The 20,622-nt window shown below is 40.9% G+C and overlaps 1 protein-coding gene across 1 annotated transcript in view; it reads right to left on the reverse strand.

The window, feature by feature from the left end:
* necab2 (N-terminal EF-hand calcium binding protein 2) overlaps positions 1–20,622 on the reverse strand; it is a 155,226-nt gene that overhangs the window by 36,960 nt on the left and 97,644 nt on the right. Inside the window, exons 8-9 of the mRNA XM_078256169.1 lie at positions 19,362–19,441; positions 2,046–2,102 (exon numbers count right to left, since the gene is read on the reverse strand). Of these exons, the coding sequence (XP_078112295.1) occupies positions 2,046–2,102; positions 19,362–19,441 (137 nt within the window). The remainder of the gene's footprint in view (positions 1–2,045; positions 2,103–19,361; positions 19,442–20,622) is intronic.

The raw sequence follows: 20,622 nt of genomic DNA on the forward strand, positions 1-20,622 counted from the left end.
ACAAAAATCACCATTTAGCGCATGTATGGAACGCACTGGACATAGCAGTAGCTTGACTGTAAGATGACGGAGTATTAAGAGCGACAACGGTAGCGAGCAGTATGAGAGACCCGAGGCAGGTTGAGGTGGTGGCCAAGCATAGCTTTTTGATGCGCTGGGGAGTGAGAAGGTGTTGAAATGTTCCACCAAACAAGTTCCCTGCCAACACTACTTTGCAAGGCACCATCGCTGCATCCTGGGCTTAGTGCCAACCAAGACGATTTTGATAGGTAGAAATACTGTATGAAGAAACAATCCAGAGTGGGTTTTTTTTCCCTTTAGCACTATTCGCACAGGATTAGACCCGTGTAAATAGGGCTTATGTGGAGTTATGATGGGTTCAGAAAGACCTTTCTTCATCGTTGGCACAGCGCTAAAACACATATAGTGTGGAAATAGGTCTGGCTATGCGAGACTACTGTCTGGTAATTCCTTGACTTCCTCCATCATCACCATGAGGTTTGACATTTTGGTTTTTAGTGAAATATCTTCACAAATATTTGATTTGGTTCCCCTCAGGATGAATTGTAATTACCTTTCATCTAACGACATCTTTAGGCCAAAATTTGTCTAATACATTGGTTCATAACCAAATACCTTTAAAACTATTGCTAACTATCAAGTGTTAGCATGCCAACATGACAAACTAAGACATGACAAGCATTATATCTGCTAAACATCAACATCTTAGCATTGTCAATGTTAGCATGCTGACATTAACATTTAGCTTCGAAGTTCGAAGTAGCTTCACAGAGCATGGCTGTAGACAATTTTGATATTCGGTGCCATAAACTGAATTATTGATTATCCCTCTGACATGCAGATCACAGGTACTGTAGATGTAATGATGAATAATGATATGTGCGCTATAAATAGCCACAGCAGAGAGTAATGCTCACTTAGTAATGGTTGCTCTGGCATTTGTTGAGAGAACCTCACTGATGTGGCACAATCGGTAAAACCGCACTTCTTTGCCGTTCTTTACGTTGACAGGTCTAATGAGAGGCGATAGAGATTAACTAGTGAAACCTGGGTTTTATGCATCTGGCTGGTGTTGTAGTGAGTGTCTGTGGATAAAGAAACAACACGGAATACATTTTTCCAGGATCCATTCATAACTTGTTCTAGTGTAAATTTACTATACAGTAACTTTATACTGGTGCCAGTAATCCTGTTTCATAAACAAGAATCAATGTAGCGTGCTACACCATATAAGCCACTCTCCAACATATATGACCAACACCCGAGTTCTTTAGTGCAGGTACTTTTTTTCTCATACCATGTATGTTCTTTGCTTTGCAGAGGGTTTGTGTAAAGTCCATGTGAATACACTGCTTAAGGCTTTTTACAGGCATTCAGACTTGTAAGATAGCTTTTGTCTGTATTTATTGCACTCTCACACTCTTATCTCTACTTCACAAGTGCTGTATGTGATAGCAGTCTTGGGTGAAATCATATTTGAAAATGGTGTCAAACAGTATAGCTTCTGTAAGTGAAAGAAAATTGAGATTTATGATTCAATTGTAATACAGCAAGAAAACCACACAGTGCTTTTGGCTTTTTTTGTATCAATCATTGATCTTTATCATAGAGAATATCACACACCCTAAATATGCAGTACAGTATGTTTCTAGGACAGCTTTTATGTTATTTTCTCTGTGGGTGTTAGATATTCTAAGATAGCGCGTGACTCTATTCTGTCTTTAAAATATTCATTTCCAGACAACAAAACAAAACAAGAGCCGTTCCTGGGAAATCAGTCAAAAGGTCGGCTCCCATGGGACAGGCACTGGGACCTTGATTATCTTTGGACGGGGCTGGCCGTGCAGAAGTGCTGTCCAATGTTAATTACATAACAAAGTCATGTCTCAGTCTTGTAACACTCAGCCTGAGGTATTGCTGCAGTGGTTGTTGGCCTTTGTAATGCAGCAGTAAATGATGCTACACCTGGGGTTGTGTGTGTTGCAGTGTAATGTACAATGGTGATTCATTTAGTGTCTACTTACTGCGCTGGTAGTGCCATCTGTGTCTGTTAGCCTCTGGTGCAGATCCAACCAGACTGTCTGCAAAGAGAAGCACAACAACAACAACAGCAGCAACATGTAAATCAACAAGACCACCAACAGCAACTACTACAGCCAGCTTTAAGCAGACATTTTTCACTCACAACAAGAGGTATTAGGCAATATGTTCACATTACAAGCATATAAGGCCTAAATCAATTTTTGCTCTCAAGTGACACAGATCAAATTTTTAGTAGTGTGGACAAAGAAATCTGATTTCCAGTCAGATCTGGGCCACTTATAAGTGGTCCTAACCCCTATTTTCCACCAGGCACGTGTGCGCTGCGTTCCGGATGCGCTGCGGCCCCCGCGAGCAATCACTGCCATTCAAATCAATGCTTGATATTCCACCAGCTGCGCCACAGCGTGTCCCAGAAGCGTGAATGTAGCGGATCTCTGCTCCCCTCCGCTAAATATACGTGCCAGGTCTATTTTCATGCTGGCCGCGGAGCGTCGGGACACCCAGGCAGGAAGTGAAACAGCGATACTATCCAGTCAGTTTACCAAAAGACACCCCCCATTATCGTTTATGTCCGCTTTACAACACCACGGACGAGAGATTCATCTTGGAGGTGGAAAAACATAATACGACATCACTGATGTTGCCAGAAAAGAGAAGGCATGGAGTTTAACTGTAGGAGTGCCTGGAGTAGACGGTAGATACTAGCTTAATAAACATACGATTGTACTGTAAAGTACAGAAGTAGAGACATTATAATCTGCGAGTCGGGCAGCAAGACGCTTCACTTCTGAGACGCTCCCAGTGTGGTATGGCACGTGGCGGAGGACGGAACAAAACCTGAACGCAGCCGGAACGCAGCACAGACATGCCCAGTAGAGAATCGGAGTAAATCCGAAAAGCCAGACTTGGCTGTGAGAAGGGTCATATAAGAATTCATGTGTGGTTTTCCACAGCTAGCCCTCCCCTAATGAGCTGTGATTGGCTAGTTCTCGTTGCCTCAACGCGTCCTTGGATGTGATTGGATGCTATGTGGATATTAGCGACTTTGTCCGGCTCATTTTATCTAAGTTAGCTAACTAGCTTGCTAATTCCACTCATTACAGGAATTGAGTCCAACAAAGTTGTCACTTATCTGGCAATAGCAATGTGCTTTCCTACGCTGTGACAAGAGTGTGTGTATAAAGCATTAAGTTGTTGAACTGTACTTATTTAGCAGCTGTCTAGTTAGCTAGCTTGCTAATTCCACTGTTATTTATTGCTATAATGGTTACAGAAAATGAGCCAAACAGCAGGTGCCAGTCACCCGCCCTCACTCCCTACTGCTAGGAGACTTCTTCTCTGGGAGGGGAGCGGACGGTTGGCAGCTCCGGAGAGCGGAGATGGACTTTCAGTTAGCCCAGTGGTTCCCAAAGACAGCTAGACAGGTGCGCCACAATCAGCTCTTTCTCTGCGAAGGGATAGTCAAGACAACATTGCAATGTTTAGACTGGGAGATTGGCACTCAAATCAGGCTCCGTAGATCAAATTGTGGTCACCACTACATTTTTTCTTGTCTTTGTTTTGGTAGTTGTGGCGATTGGTGTGGATTCATCGTCTGCTTTACGTTCACCTGGTTTTCCTTTTACAAACTTGTCCATGGTTTGCTAGCAGTGCAGCAGAACCATGCATCATGTATTTATTTTTAGCCCCTGGCGCACCGTCGTCAGCACCCAACAGGGCGCGACCCCCAGTTTGGGAACCACTGGTTAGCGGCAGTAGCAACTCAAATTCTGCCAGCACAAAACCCAGCGCCGGGGGTCACAGCAGGCTGGTGGGCAGCGGCTGCACTGGATCTAACCTGTAATGGCAGCAACAAAAAGTTTGCTGATCCAGGAGTCCGGTATTCAGACCCCCGGCACTGGGTCTTGCACTGGCTGAATTTGAGTTGCTACAGCTGCCAAATGCCTGTCTAAAAATATGGGTCACTTCAGTCTCAGCAGAAAGATCGGATCTGGGGGGAAAAAAAATCGGAATTGAGCATTAAGCCCCTGTAATGTGAACGTTGCCTTAGTGGACAAGCTGAGAGCAGAAAGCATGAAAGCAGGATGTGATGTCTTTTGCAAGATAAAAATAAAGTTCAGCAGGGAATAAGGGAGGATGTTTCAGAGAGGAGGGGGATGCATGCCAAAAAGAGAAGCCTGAAATGAAACAGAATGATTTATATCAGCATGAAAGATATAAACACGAACACTGAAATGCCAAATCTAACTAAACACCATGGTGTAGGAGTTATAGACGGTAGGAAATAATTAAAATGAATTTACATAAGCCTGTGTGCAAAATAAGGGGATGTAATGTCATCAAAGACTCAATTGACCTTTGCTGAGCCCCACTCCCCTTAGCTACAGTTGCTATACCTGTCAAGTCTTCCATTATCGCACAACACCTATGACAACGGTGGCAGCTTTACCACTCAAAATTAGTAATTTTTTTAAACAATTAATTTCACAAAGAAGTAAACAAAAGGAGGCCTCTTATATATTGCAGATGGCCTTGGATATTGGTGAACGCCCTAACAAAACTAATCTCCGCGATGCTAAATGTCTTTTAGCTGTGTACATATCTAACATTAGTAAAAGAACACATTCATAAATTATACAAATATAACTTTTCATCCATCCATACGGCGTTCACTACACTATCAAACGAGGCCACGCCCATTTAGGAGACAGAAAGTGTGTTTAGTTTCATACCATTGGTGCTGCTTGAAATGCGCTATCTTTAGTATACTGTAAAGGATCTTTGCAGACATGATCAACTCCAGCTAGCTAGTGTAAGCTAATGCTAACACTAAAACTCAGTGAGGTTGAAAACACTGTCTCCAGGTGACTTTTTAATGTGTCCAGCATGTACTTATTCATTTTCATTTATAATTTAAAACAAGAGGCCTGTAAAAGGGTCTTAAGTATGCACATGATGGCTTGATATAATACTACTAATACTAAGCTACAGTACATAAAAAGTTACAGCATCCCAGATGAACTATGTAGAAAAATAGAAACAAAGGAGCAGCATTGTTCATGAATTGCAGTGTAGAGTGAGTTCTAATGTTACTGTACAGTACTAAATAAACGTTATGTATTCAAAGCGTTATTCGTTCTAACGTAACCCTTGACTGGTTTAATTTCAACAGTCAATGCCAATGCCTATGTAGTAACTTTTCAATAATGGCTGAAATTGCCTGTTGATTTATAATATGTAGCCTATAGTACATTTCTCTTCATCATGATTGTTGGTGCTGTTGTTCAGCTAGCAGGCCATACTCGTCGATTCTCGATTATACAGCATACTTTAATTTTCGTTTAGCAGGGATTAAGTCAAATTTCCCTGAAAAAATGGTTTCCTAATTATTTTCAAAACCTCACGTCTACGTGTACGGTGTAACTCCAAAACAACGCTACAGTTACTACAGGTAAAAATTCACTTTGTTAAAGGAAGATAGAGACGGACAGCAGATGATGGAGGTGAATAGTGCACACACTACACTGCACGAATTGTATCTGAAAATTGTGTGTGTGTGTGTGTGTGTGTGTGTGTGTGTGTGTGTGTGTGTTTGGGTGTGTGTGTGTGTGTGAGCATTTTCTGTGCGACAATTAAATCTAACTGTCTTTCTCAAGTTAATCAATGTTTAATGACAGTAGTATTCTGTTTCTACTCAATACTAATCCTAATTTAGTTTTCATTAATTTTTTTTACCAACACAATTCATTATTAATCTGGAAAGTAAACAACAACAATAAAGCTTGGCCATCAAAACAAATTCCTGGCAGCAATCTCTGTTACAGCCAGTGCTGTGGCACCCAGGGTTTTGTTTGTTTTTATTCACTTTTTTTGTTTCCCCCTTCCCACGTGTGTGTGTGTGTGTGTGTGTGTGTGTGTGTGTGTGTGTGTGTGTGTGTGTGTGGTTTCAGGCAGGGCCTGGTTGCAATCTCCTCATCAGGCTCCTGTTTTATCACTGCCTTCATGTGGTAACTCGTCGGCCAATAACTCTCAAGTGCATTGCAAGTCTCTAGTTTGTGCAAGCTTCAACTTGTGAGTGTTTTGGATTTTTGGGACGGAGATTTCATTGGCTCACGCCTGCCTGCCCCTGCTCTCAAGCCTGGCTTCACCCTGCCTGGATCGGCCCACATCTCCTCTTGACCTGAGTTGGACAATAAAACAACTCAACCTTAAATTGCCTCATTCGCTATGGGTCCGCATCACACAATACATAACAATCCCCCCCTGATGTCCCTACAGAGGGCCGGACTAAACCCCCAGTGTTCTCAAATCCTGCAAACATCCCTGATCAACGCTAGATCAATGCTTTCAGAGGTTAAGGAATAACCGATAAGTTTGGCAAAGGCAATACTATCTAATGCAAGGTTGGCTTTCACTCTACCCTAAATACTGCATATACTACCATCTTAGCTTCCAGGCAGTGGATGTTCCTGTCCAGGGCATTTTTCCAATGTTTGCAGCATGTTAAATCAGATAAACACTGTGTAATTCATTCCGTGCACTTTTGCCGTTTCGACATGAACTGCGCCACGCCTGTAAAGTGGACGAGAGCGGGCGGTGGTAGCAGGGTGCGGTGACAAAACGCCGATTCAATAAAATGTTATCAGACCCATATATCAGCTTGGAAACAGTCTCCAGTTGTTTTTATTATGACAGAGTAGCTGTCTAAATGCTCCACATGCGAACTGTTGCTGATGTTAATAAACAACAGACTGTAGATGAACCGTAATCTGAACGGATTTAGTCTCTCTGACTTCTAAACGTCACTATCAGCCACACAAAATGTGTTCTGTACAGAATAAGCCTTTAGATCAGACAAATAGCAGTTAAAATCCTTCCAATTCAAAAACAATAGAAAGTGTATGTAAAACGTCATCATGTTGAGTCGATTCTGAACCAATCACCCGTTAGATCAGAGGTCTCTACTACGAATCAAGATCAACAGCCGACGCTGTAGAAGCGTAAATCACAACGCTTATCAATATCACTTCCCCGTCAGTCAGGCACTAGATCGGACCATAATTACACATGTGCTTTCCATAAACTGCCTATTATTTCAGTTGCAACCTGGCAGTGGTAAGTGATCGTGACAGCAAATAAAAAAAATAAAAAAAACTAGGGCTGTCAGCATCAACGCGTTAATCGCGATTTAAAAACATTAATGCGTTATGCTCGGCCCTTAATCACATTAATCGCATGCCGCCATTTATTAATTTATTTTCACTTCACTCGGCTTCGCGTCGTGCCTGACAGGCTACTATTTTCACCCTTTGCCGCACTTTGCCATACTCCCTCGTAACACATCCTGCTGCTGCAGGCTGCAGGCTGCAGGCTGCAGGCTGCAGGCATGATGGAGAAAGACAGCAGCAACGCAATTCTGAATGGCGCTTTTTATTTTCCAAAACTCCTGGATGGGTCGAAAGCCATATGCACATTGTGTAAAGCCAAACTAAAATATCACTGAAGCACGTCAAGCTTGAGCTACCGTAGCTAAGCATAGTAGTACAGTTAACATGACTCAGGTTGATGCTAGGAGGCTCAGCTTTTGGAGAGTGCTACTTGCCGACCTGTGGATGAAACCAAATCTCAAAAAATTACTACCGCTCTTGCAAAATGGGTGGCAACTAACTGCAGACCTGTCAGCATTGTAGAGGACTCGGGTCTTAAAGACTACGGTTGGCATGTTCTGACCCGACTTAGACATTGCCGTCGAGAGGGACAGTAGTTTCACGCATACACAGCCTGTATGTCACGGAGAAAGCAGCTAAACTGGAACTGCTGCAAAGTGATGCAAGGTGATCACTGGACGTCAGTGAGTAATCAAAGTTATTTAGGAGTTACTGCACACTATATTGACTCTAGATTCAAATGTGTGACTAGATTCACACATTTTTCTTTTTGTTTACAGTAAATAAATAAATAATAATAAAAATACAAATCTTAAAATCAAGTTCATAAAGTCACTTTCTTTGCATTCATTTGATTCCCAATCAAGATACACTGGTAAGAATTGCTTTCCATTGTTAATATGTTAAACTGTTCAAATATGCAAAATAATAGAATTTTAATCATGTGATAAAACATTAACTATAGAAATTCAGCGATTAATCGTGATTAACATTTTTTTATCGTTTGACAGCTCTAATAAAAACATAATTCAAACCGATGTGCGCATTGGCAACACATGGCTCAACAAGCCGACAAATAGCCTATAATTCCCTCCGCTGAAAATCTATAGGCTATCTTTCATAAAAATACCCATCAGGGAATGTTAACGGGGTTGTCAGTCTCTAAGTGTTTTAACTTTTCTGAGCGCGCCTCTCTCTCTCTCTCTCTCTCTCTCTCTCTCTCTCTCTCTCTCTCTCGCTCTCTCGCCTCACCGAGCTCCACCTGATCTTCTAAGAACGGTGACACCGTTATCAATCGAGTATTGATTGGTCAGTAGGCGGTGCTTTTACACCGGTTGATCTCTAATCGCCAACATAACCTGCTCCCGACCAGGTTAGGTGTTCAGCATGAGGTACCACTCGCGATTGAACCCGGTAACAAGTGAGCCACCGTTGTGGTACAGAAAACCCCTGGGTTACCTCGTTAACGCCAAATCTCGCTCGTAGTACAGGCCTCAGCTGAGAGCCAGGCGTTTCCCAGCATGCCCTGGGTCTGCCTGGGTCTTGCAGTCGAAAAAGAAACTGCGCTGCCTGCCTCTCAAAACTGCGGCCGCCTAGATTTCGTGAGGTTACCGTTGCCCACGTGTGCATGACGTCAGAGCAGGTCAGGATGCATGGCATGCATTGGGCCTGGCTCATCTCGAAAGAGCGTATTGACCGTTTCTCTCATTAGATCCCATGCTTCGGGGGAGGAGTTTTAGCGAATGCTCGATTCGTCACAATCAAGACTTCAGGTTAAGGGGACACATTCAATAGTTTGTAGTTAGTCTGAATACGCTCCTCAGACAAGACATGAGTAAAGCCAGGTGAGCTGAGTGGTACAGTGTTTATGTGTGTGAGGATGATGAGACATTGATTTCTAGTTTTCCCCTTCACTCTCAATGCCTGTGAGTCAGAGTTACATGACCTTGTTATAATAAATCACAGTAAGCGCTGCAGGTTTCTGTCACCAAGGTGACTGATAAGTATCACTGTTGCTGCTCTAAAAGCATAGTGTCTGCACCGCTTGGAGGGTAACTGAGAATTTTACCAAACGCAGCAGGGAAAGTCAAAGCAATGGGGCCTGGCACAGTGGGAAGGACACACACACACACACACACACACACACACACACACACACACACACACACACACACACACACACACACACACACACACACACACACACACACACACACACACACACACACACACACACACACACTCACACACTCTTGTACTGTATAACTGAGTTGTAGGATGAATGATTTGAGATTAATGTGACACAGCCTGGTCACAGCAATCACAGGACTTTCACCCAGGAGACAGGGGTTCAAGTCTGGGAACAAACTTTACGGAACGTTCTGCATCACAAGCGTAACTGGAAGGGAAGTAACGTAACAAGTGTCCATGATTTTTACCCAAACCAGGATCTTTATTTTTTTATTTTTTAAACCTACATTGTGTAATTTTTTGAGTTGATTCTTAGCAAAAACCCCTTTGTTCTTTCACAAATATGTGCTCATTCATGTGTAATTACTTCCATCAACTAATCAAAGTATTCTCTTAAGCGTGGAATCTGCCATTCAGAATCATTCAGAATACATACGAGCGACTCGCTCGAATGACGGCAGCCATGTAGCGCCTCCATCTTTAAAATACATTAGCCAAAGAGGGACATACCTCCGCATTTTGCCCTCTTACACCTATTGGCACCGTGACGAATGCAAGGGGGAGATTACTCGCCAGGGAAGCGGAAAAGAGAATTAAAACGATAACGCGACAGGCAAAGCAACAACAAAAGTTAATATTGGAGTGGCTAGAACAGCTGTGTGTAAACGATGGAGAGAGCTAATTTCAGGTTCGGCCACCGTAGGAGGAAGGGCTAGAAAGTAATATTCAGTTGGTTGTCATATACAATTTCACCACTAGATGGGAGAAATTCTTACACAATGTCAGAGTCGAACCCGCGGCTGCTGCGTCGGGGAGTGAACCTCTACATAAGGGCGCGTGCTCTACCAGGTGAGCCACCCAGGCGCCCACCAGGACATTTTAACTTTAGTTGTATTGTTGCATGAACATTAACTAAGTAGTTTTTGTGCTTTAACCTAACCAAACTGCGACCGTTTTACAACTTTAAATACGGAATGCCGTTTTATTCAATATTCAAAAGAAACAAGATGAATGAGCACAGAAACGTCCACATAGATAGCCGGTGTGGTGTTCCGTCAGGTCAGTGGTAGTTGGTGGTCTAGTTACCCTAGCATAGGTGACTGTGCGCTGGGTAAAGAGCACCGCTGCTGCAGTCGTGGTGCACTCGGTCGTGGTGCCCACAGCTCTGTTCTGAACGTGAGAGATAGCCACGCCCCCTGATTTGCATATAAGAACTGGAAATAAATAGAGAGGGAAATAAATAAATGTGGCATTAGGAAATAAAAGTCCACGGAAATAAATAAATGTCCCCCCCCCTAGAAAATATCATTAAAAACCATGCTGTGTATTGTAAATAACATAATGATGTATACTTAAAATATCTGTGTAAGTAGTAAAACTATACAAACCCCAACAAATGCTTTTTAAGTTTAGAAACATTTTGAGTCCCCCCTCCCTTGCCTCACAGTGGTTTGGTCCACTGCCTGCTGAACGTTACCCATCTGCACTCGACTCACATCAGGTAGTGACAGTTTGATTCGCTACAGTAATGTTAGTTATGGAATGTAGTAAGTAGGCAGTTCAAGGCTATTTTATTCACATTAAACATCGGATGAAGTTTTTCTTTTCTCAAAAAATGATGATGAGTAATTAATAAATTAGTCATATCAAAAAAGTTTGCTATGTTAGTGTAATATAATGTAACGTTACCTAGCTTATTTAATAGAAATGCACCCACTACAACTAACATTTAATAAAATAAAATAAAAAAGGATTAAAAGCTTACAAAACGTTCTACTGAAAGCCGAACTGTTCAAAGAAACGTGCTTTCTCACACGTAAACAACACGTAAACAACACGTAAACAACACGTTAATTTCACGTGATTGTCAGCCATTTGGGTACTTCTGGATGGACAAAATGGACAAAGTGACACCGTTGTTTTCGACGGAGACCAGTGAAGTAAATTAGAAGCACTTTTCCGGTGATGGCTGAGCGTTACTGCGCAGCTGCAAACTGAGCTTGCTGACGTAGATGTGATGTGAGCAACCTGTCTGAAAGTTGTAAGTCTTCTGGTAGCTGTGCCGAGAGAAATCTCAATCATTGCGAATCTTGCAGGGAGGGAGAGCGTAGGTATATGTAAGAAGATAACATGGACACAGGCTAATTATTGCTAACTAAAATGCTAGTTAATATTAGTAATTAAACTTAAACAGCTAATGTAAGTCGAAACTGCCTGCGCGCTTCTCTTGTACTATACGGTAATTCCTCTACCATTTCGACAGTAAGTCGCGTGGTTATGACACAATCGTTAGCCTACTTTTACAAAAACGCCTGCTACGGAGCCATAACGTGAGGTAATGGAGCCTTTTATACATTGTTGAGTTTCTTTAGAAATAAACGATGGACAAATAGTCTTTACACGCTTCAGATGTAAAGTTATTCGCTGTCAAAGTGACGTCAAAATGAATGGCAGTCAATGGAATGCTAACGGCAGGTGAGTGCTAGGTAGCATCAAAATGGCGCCATAGGAGATACGCTTTGTAGAGTCTGGCTTACCCACTTGGTTTGAATGGGTCAGTGTCCTAAGTTCCCATTGGCTGCTGAGCAGTAGGGTTAAACCATTTCTGTAAGCCTGGGGGGGGTCACCTACCACTATTTAACATGCAAAGGATCCTCTCATTTCTTCCATTTTCTTTTCTTTGTCATTTCGTTTTTTGTGTGTAGCTAATAAAAAAATTATGTTATTAATTTAAATTCAATAAACTTACTATTCAATTATAAATTATTTTCATCAAGATAACATTATCATCTTTTGCTCCACTGCTGCCTTTTTGGGGACATTCTAGCTTCAACACCATCCATCAAACTTTACAAACCAACAATAACAATAAGCTGTCACACATATATTATACATAATAGTTATATGTTATTGTTGTAAAAGTTGATTACCGTCTACTAGGTGCAATGCATGCTGGTTGTGAGGATATCACAGCAGATTGTTGTAGGCGGATGGTTGCATCATGCCGAAAGATTTTTCTGTTGCATTGCAAGGGAGGCACAATTGAGTATAGCATTTATTCTTCTTTCTTGCACATATTGTACAGTGGTTCCTGGTTATTTAGCTGTATCTTTTTTTCTGTACAAGCTTTTCTTTATATATTTGTACATACTATGAGAAATACATGTTTTGTTGAAAGTATAGTGTAGATAGATAGTTAGATAGACTTTGATAAAGGGTAACTACTGCTTTTTTTTTTTTACCTGGACCCTATTTTCCTATGTTTTTGTGTGTAAGTGGCTGATGGGAACAACAATCTTTGAAATTGGTCCAGAGGGCTATTGCACAAAATCAGGATAAGGGATTAAGGGGATATTCCAGTTATCCTGGATGAATTTAGCCTTGACTTGGTTGCACAAAAGCAGTGGCACCTATGTTACCATAGAGATTTATTCTGTGCAGATAGCCTGCTCCTGACCAGGCTAACAGCCAGGATTTATTAATCCTGCGGCCTTTTCTGTTCACTCACATGGTTTTACCTTATTGTTATCAGCCTGCATTAAAATACAACAGGTGCATGTTGCTGTTCAGTAAAGCACTGTTATTATTTACAGTTGACCATCATTTTTATAATTATTCATGTGACAGTCATTGTTACTGTTATATTGCTGTATGAAAACTGCTTGTTGTTGGAAGTTTGGTGAATATATTACGGAGATAATTAGAAAAGGCTTTTTTTCTTTTAGTATTCTTTAACAAAGGACCATGTATGTTCCTCTTCCATGTGCACTGTATTTGGCATTCTTAGCACACAATGTGTGTTGTCTCCAGTGAACTGTACATTCATGACAAAACAGGGAGAGGACACCTCAATGGTTTTTGACCTTATATTTTGCTGGGGGGAAATAACTGATGAATACACTGTGTTACAGTCACGTTTAAAGTGTGCATTAAATATATCACCTCCTTATCTTTATAGTTTCTAGCTTTCAGAGTCCAATTTCTTCAGTATCTTTCTTTTCTATGTCCATTAATAGGCCTTCAAAGTATCTCATATTTGAAGAAGGAAACTCTGCCTCTGAACAAACTGAACTGAACAAACTGAACAAACTGTACCTGGTCTAACAGCGGCGCACCTTCCCTAAGAGGCTCCGACAGACAAAAGAGATATTCTCACACTCAGATCTATCACTTTCGATCTGACAGACCATTATTGGAGCATACATCTCAACATTGGATAGGCAGGCAGAAATAACCAATCAATCATATTCCAATCACTGGCAGTAACAACACATCCACTTCCTGGGAATTGTGGTTTTTAAGTACTGAATGTACTGTGAGGAATTCCAATAGAAGCCGTACTTGCCCCTTATATGATTGCTAGTCACTTGGAAAATGCAAAACAATATCATATGTAAGCCGTTTGAGGAATTTAAGAAGGAACGTGTTTCTATTAGTGTTTAAAACATAACTGTAAAAACAAAAACATATAAATTAGTATATTCCGTCTCAAAAGCACAACCCATCGATGTTCCTTTACATTGTAGGAAGAAATCTCCAATGAAGAAGAAGTAGTTCAGTGTAAATACCAATGCAGCAAAAATAAATGTACTGGGTAAAAATGCTTCCTTAGTGCAGCCTTTTAGATAATACTCCAGAGCCTCAAGATACCTACATTCAAGTCAAGATACCTACATTATACTTCATCACATTAAGCCACACACAATTAAAAAAAACCCGGCTTGACTGAGGTGCAACAGGTGCAAGTCTGTTGTAGGCAGCTTAATTGCTTGTTAACCCTGGTGTTGTCTTCCCTTTTGTGTATACAACCCTTGTCCTCTGGGTCGAAAATTACCCGCCTTCACTAAACCCCTAAAACGAAGCAGCTTACTGTAATTGAGTTGTGAATGCCAAATCTATTTAGGATGAAGAAACAACCTGTCACTGATCACAAAGTGTGTGAATATCTGAATATTTCGTTTTCACAGTGCAAAAAGACTACATTTATTCAGTGAAGACACCAGCATTATGACAAGCTCTGTCATAATGCTTTTCTTTACTAAAGTGGAGATTTATTATAAATATTATTTTTTTTTTAAGATGCTGCATATGTGGTTAAGAATATTTTTGTATCAAGAGATAGTACTTGTGGATCTCTGCATCCCAAAGACTAGATTTGCCTCAGGACCTGTGTGTGTGTGTGCTAAGATTAGCAGCCCTATGTAGACACGCAGGTCAATCGCATCCATCTTTTTGCAGCCATCAGGTAGAAAGTTGAGGCAATGTCCTGGGCATGGGAAACAGCATATCATCCTAAATCCAAAAGAAAAAAAACTATGTATGCTACGTAATATTTTTGCTTTGGTCACACATGGGTCTGAGGGTTTATACAATAAAGATAATCATAAAAATACTGTTTCATATATTTGTATTATGTAGGCTACTGTAGGCCTATATGATTCAGATTGCTTGGCCGGCGGCTGGTGGCAATGTGAAATGGAATGACGTCTATCCACGACAGACGGCGCAAAACCAGGAGGCAAACGAGTCCACTCACCCACCCTGTAAGAGTTCTTATAAAGTATACTAGCATTGTAACATGTTCTGTGGCGGGTCTCTAATGGGAGTTGTAGTTTGAAAATACCTTGGTATATTATTTCACAAGTAAAGGTTGGCAGTGTAGAATTCTGGATACACACTGGGGTTTTTCGGGATGGTGAACACACTGGTGTCATCAGATTTTCAAAAGCTAATTGTTAAATAGGTGAAAATAGCTTATGAGGTACTGTCACATATGTGCAATATATGGTTATTATGGTTAATATTCATTTTCACCCATTTAACAATTAGATATTTAAAATCTAATTACAAAAATGTATTTACCATTATATTAAACTCCATAAATTACTATTAATTCAGTATTTACAACTTCCCTTTCTATGAAAAACACTATTATATTTTTTAAACTACAGTTCCCTACAGCCGCGCCATCGGCCTTGGTACAAATCATCACCACAGTTGTAGATTTTCCGGTTTGCAAATATCTAGGGTTTTAAAAATATATATCTACTGACTATACACAATATCTAGTACAGCCGAAATATTAATTACACTGTACCTAAATGAGCTACGTTAACAAAAAATAAAGATGTTATGCAAGTATTGTAGAAATGGGGTCTTGGGTTGGTAGTTCTTCCGGTTTGCAAAGTAGGGTTATCTAGTACAGCCGAAACGTAACATGCATACAACGATTTTGATTATCAGCCATAATGTCTAAACAGTCCTTCCAGAAAAATGCAGAGTTTTTTTGTGATTGTTGCGGGCAAAAAACCTTGATTATGCGGCACGTTTTCTTAAAAAATGCGATGGAATATGCGGGATATTTATGCAATTATATGCGATGAAATTGCGGGAACTTGCAAAAACTGTGGTTTCATCAGGGCTTCATCGCGGGGTTTGCAGCTTTTCGATGATGTTCACGTCGCGTAATTACGTCACTTCATAACGTTCCCATGGCAACAGGGGAAAATGGCTGCTCTTGTGTGAAGTAAACGCAACATTTTTCAACTTTCTGCTAAGATATATGGGACTTTTTTGCAACGAAAATGCGGGGATTATGAAATCATGCAAGCCCTGCACATTTTGCGCGGAAATCGGCAATTTATGCGGCGAAAGTGCGCCGTATTTGAAAAAATGCAGCCCCCGCATAAATATGCAGACTTTGGCTGATTATGCATTGAATTATGCGATCGCATAATCGCGTTTTTCTGGAGGGACTGGCTAAACCATCCGAGGCAGACTGACCACAAGCTACGAGGTTGTGTAACGAACGTTTCAGTTCCTGTAAAAGCTAGAAGTCCGTATGAAATCAAAGAAAAACATGTTTTATTCGGGATCTTATGGAGAAAAACTACACTACCCACAATCCTAAGCGTATGGAAACGTTTACCGAAAACGCGAACGCTAGCTCGAGTTTGGTTTCTACCATACAAGTCTATGATAGTTTCTCTATCATAGATAGATGCCGTTTTCAAAACGTTTTTTTTGCGCCGAATCAAATGTTTTATTTTCACGAATCATCTCATAGCTGGTTGGCTTGGTTCCAGGCTTAAAACTCTTTATATAAGCAATTTTTGAAACGTCAATGAAACATTGAAATGTGGAAAAATACTTCCGGAACCAGAGCCGTTAAAAAACCGGTTGAGCTCTATAAAGGCAATAAATATAAAATAAAATGCTGCTTCTCCTTTCTTATTTTTAGAGATTGTTTTATTATTCAGGAAAACTTTAGTGTAAAAAATTTTTGTGTTTGAAAATAATTTATAATTGAATAGTAAATTCGTTGAATTTAAATGAATAACATAATTAAATGTATTTATTATTATAATATTATTTATATATATATATTTTATGTGTATATAAGACAGGATTACATTATTTTGCTGAAAAAAGACAAGAAAGCTGCATCACTGCTTGTCAGTATGAAGCCTCAGTAAGCCATCATCCTGAGACAGATTTTTTTCCAGGTGAGAAACACATTTTCTTGTCTGTGGCACACAGAGAGAGGAAAATAATGATATTTTGTAACCAAATGAACAAAAACTCCCAGGGGAGCGTGGAGGAAGACAGCAGAGGGAAACTGAAAGTGACACCAAGCAACAGAGGCAACATGAATTTGCCACTTTGAGGGTTTGAGGAATGGTTCGCAGGTAACAGGATTTCCAGTGTGTTATCACAGAGCAGTGGTGTCAACACAGGGCACTGTTTTCATCTCGCCAGGCACCACATCTCTCAGTGTGTAGCTGGCTTATTATTCATTCAGTAAACAATTCATGATTCACTCTGACATGGTGTGATTTTATCATTTCCTCTTGCAGACTCCTGCACAGTCTTCATACTGAGATCCACGCAGGTACTACCAGGCCAAACGGAGAGACATTCAATACGCCTCCTCAATGCCACATTTTGCTTTGATATGATTACTGCAGTATACTGTCTGGCCCTCTGAAAATGTAATCCAGCAGAAAATGTCTATTCATTCTGAAAACACACTTTGCAACATAGTTGGAAGGGTAATTTTGGGGGGTAATTTCTCCTCTTTCACAAAGAAAATCTTTGAAAAAAATGTAAAATCATATGGAAAATGTAGCAGCCTTGCAAGAGCTCAAAATAAAAGTGTGTCAGGATAATGTATTTAAAATGAGCCATGTTGTGTCACTTTATTTCCTTCTTGGATGGGTTTTACATTTTTGGAAATAGAAATAAAAGTGCATTTATGACTAAAATGCTCATTGAAGTCATTAGTCTGGACTGAATTAGCAGAATGCTGGTAGATAGTGCGAGGCTTGCAAGATAACATATTTTATTCTGGCCATTAACTGAAATGTTATCTTAAAAGATGCTTCAATGCCATTAGAAGTGGTTTTGTAATTCCGTAGTTGTACACTTTACAATACAGTGTAAAGGCTAATGTGTCCTGATGCGTTTGCGGACTAGGATGCAACAGGAAAGTACGTCATCAATGTAGGCCGTGGTGACAACGCAGCAACGCTCTATAATTTGCCCATTTAACGATGAGTTGCACAAAGTGTTGCATGTTTTGCCCTATGGAAGTAGATGTGTTGGATTCTGCAGACAGCGATAGCTCCAGCTGTACCGACCCAACATCTAACGCGACAGTGTGGGCCAACACGGTCTGACGGCAGTTCGTGAAATTGTCACGTTATTTTTAATCTATTGATTCGTGTACACAGACACGGTCATCTCGTTTTTTTCGTGGTGCTCAGCACGGAATGGGAAGCATGTATACGGAGGTTGGGTTTAGGAAAAGAAGAACAGGGAAAGGACACGTCACACTCTGGGACACGACCCGCGGTCTCTGGGGCACGCGGGACAACAACGGGACGGTTGTGTTTAGGAAAAGAAGAACGGGGAAAGGAACCGCCACACGGGGAAATAAAACGCCACACGAGGGACGCGATCCCTGTCTCCGGAGTGAAAGTCCTGTGTTGTTTGACCCATCCACCCCCCCGACCAACCTCCCTACGCGGATTTTCGGCTTTTCATACTACTCCCTACCGTAGTCGTGCTGTGATCACGAAATATGCTTCCCATTGAAATACATTACATTAAAACTCGTCCTCACCACCACGAAAAAAATGACATAAACGTGTCCGTGTAGACGAATCAATAGATTAAATAACGTGACCATTTCACGACCTGTCGTGAGACTGGGTTGTGTGGCTGTAATAACTGTGCGCGGGGCCCTTTGAACTTTTTAAACTAGTTGAAAACTACTGTTTCTATTGATTCACACTGCATGGAAAAAGCATTGGTGTTAAAGCGCACTTATCCATGCAGAGTATTTATGAGCAGGCTACTTTGAGACAGGCCAATAGAATTGCATGCATACATGTCCGTCAACTCTCGTGCCATTAAACCGCAGAAATTAAACAGACATGACATGAGATGTGCCGTAGTTGCTTCACAATCGGACACTAAAGCATAAAGATTAAACATTAAACATCATGGCCATTCTCCAACCATGTATTTTGTATGTACTGTATATGTAGCTACATACTTCTGAGACATTAAACCTGGCCCTAACAAAAACAAACTAAAACTTTCTGAAAAACTGAAACTAAACTAAAACTAGCAAAACACCCTCGGAAAAGTCAAAAATGAAATAAAATTTTAAAAAACTAATTGAAACTTCTAAACTATAACCTTGATCTGTACACGGCAATAACTGACCGAATACAAATAAGGAATACGATATATCATGCTTTGGATACAAAGACAATACTCTGAATCAAACCGTTGTTGGTTTAGGTCTTTTCATTGGATATTTGTTAACAGGAAAAATATTGAATATACAAAAAATGCAATATGTTCATCAATGACCGAAACAAGTTTACGTGTGTGTGTGTGTGTGTGTGTGTGCGTGTCTGTATTTCTTACCTTATTCTCCAGTCGTCCGACAAGTTCTGCTAGGCGGTTGATCTGAGCGTCCAGACCTTCTTTCCTCACCTCTACTGCACCTGAAACACACAAACATACACATTCTAAATACACTGAATACATGAATAAATGAGTACCAATATACATTAACTTGCATCGCTACTTTCTGGGTTGGGACTAGATTAGTCTCGCTTTGCCAGACCCTCCTCCAAAGCGCGTCGAAGGAGGGCTACTCCACACAGCATTCGGGATGGGAGGAAAACGTGCTCTGGTTTATTGGCATTTCTTTAAACCAATCACAATCGTCATGGGCGGTGCTAAACTCCGCACAGAGCCGCTGCAAAATAGTCGTGTGAGAGAAAACTCAGATTGGACAGATAGTCTAGCTAGCTGTCTCAATTTACCCTGCAGTGATCTGAGGAGCAGTTAACCATAGTCTTCATAAATCCACCGAAGACATGCATCCGGCGGAATTTCCTGGATTAGATCTGATACAGTTGGATTACATTTGTTCAAATATGTATGCCTACACCTGCTGAGGAAAGGATTTGGTTTAGTTTAGTTAAGAGAGCTTTTAGTGTCAGCGAGGACGTTTTAACTGTGGTTTACCGGTCACTCATTGAACTCATACTCACTTTCCATATCTCAGCCTGGCACAATGGATGTTGGATGGCACAACCATCCAACACAAAACAAAAAACTTGCACCAATAATAAATCAGGCCAACAAGATAATTGGCTTGCCCCAAACCCCCCTAACAGAACTCCACCCCCTGCCATCAGGTTGATGCTACAGAGTCCAATTTGCAACGATAAAAACATAACAAATCCTTCATCCCCACTGCCATCACCACATTGGACAGCCAGACAGCATCAAACAGCTCCATTCAGGCTTCTTCTTGCACTGTTTTTGCATTTTGCACGTTTGATAGTTGCTGATAAACAGGCAATTGTATCTGTTTATCAGAAGGAACCTGGCCTGTTCAAAAACAGTAAAAAAGAAAAGTGATGGATGGGAAGCCAGCTCCTGTTAAGCTCTTATTCCAGTGTGATTTTTAGATACCAGGCTGGGCTCTATGTCATTAGCTTTGATCTTTAAAGGTCCTATGACATGCTGCTTTTTGGATGCTTTTATATAGGCCTTAGTGGTTCCCTAATACTGTATCTGAAGTCTCTTTCCCAAAATTCAGCCTTGGTGCAGAATTACAGCCACTAGAGCCAGTCCCACAATGAGCTTTCCTTAGGATGTGCCATTTCTGTGT

This window comes from Sander vitreus, chromosome 8 (assembly GCF_031162955.1).
Source record: "Sander vitreus isolate 19-12246 chromosome 8, sanVit1, whole genome shotgun sequence".
NCBI lineage: Eukaryota > Metazoa > Chordata > Actinopteri > Perciformes > Percidae > Sander > Sander vitreus.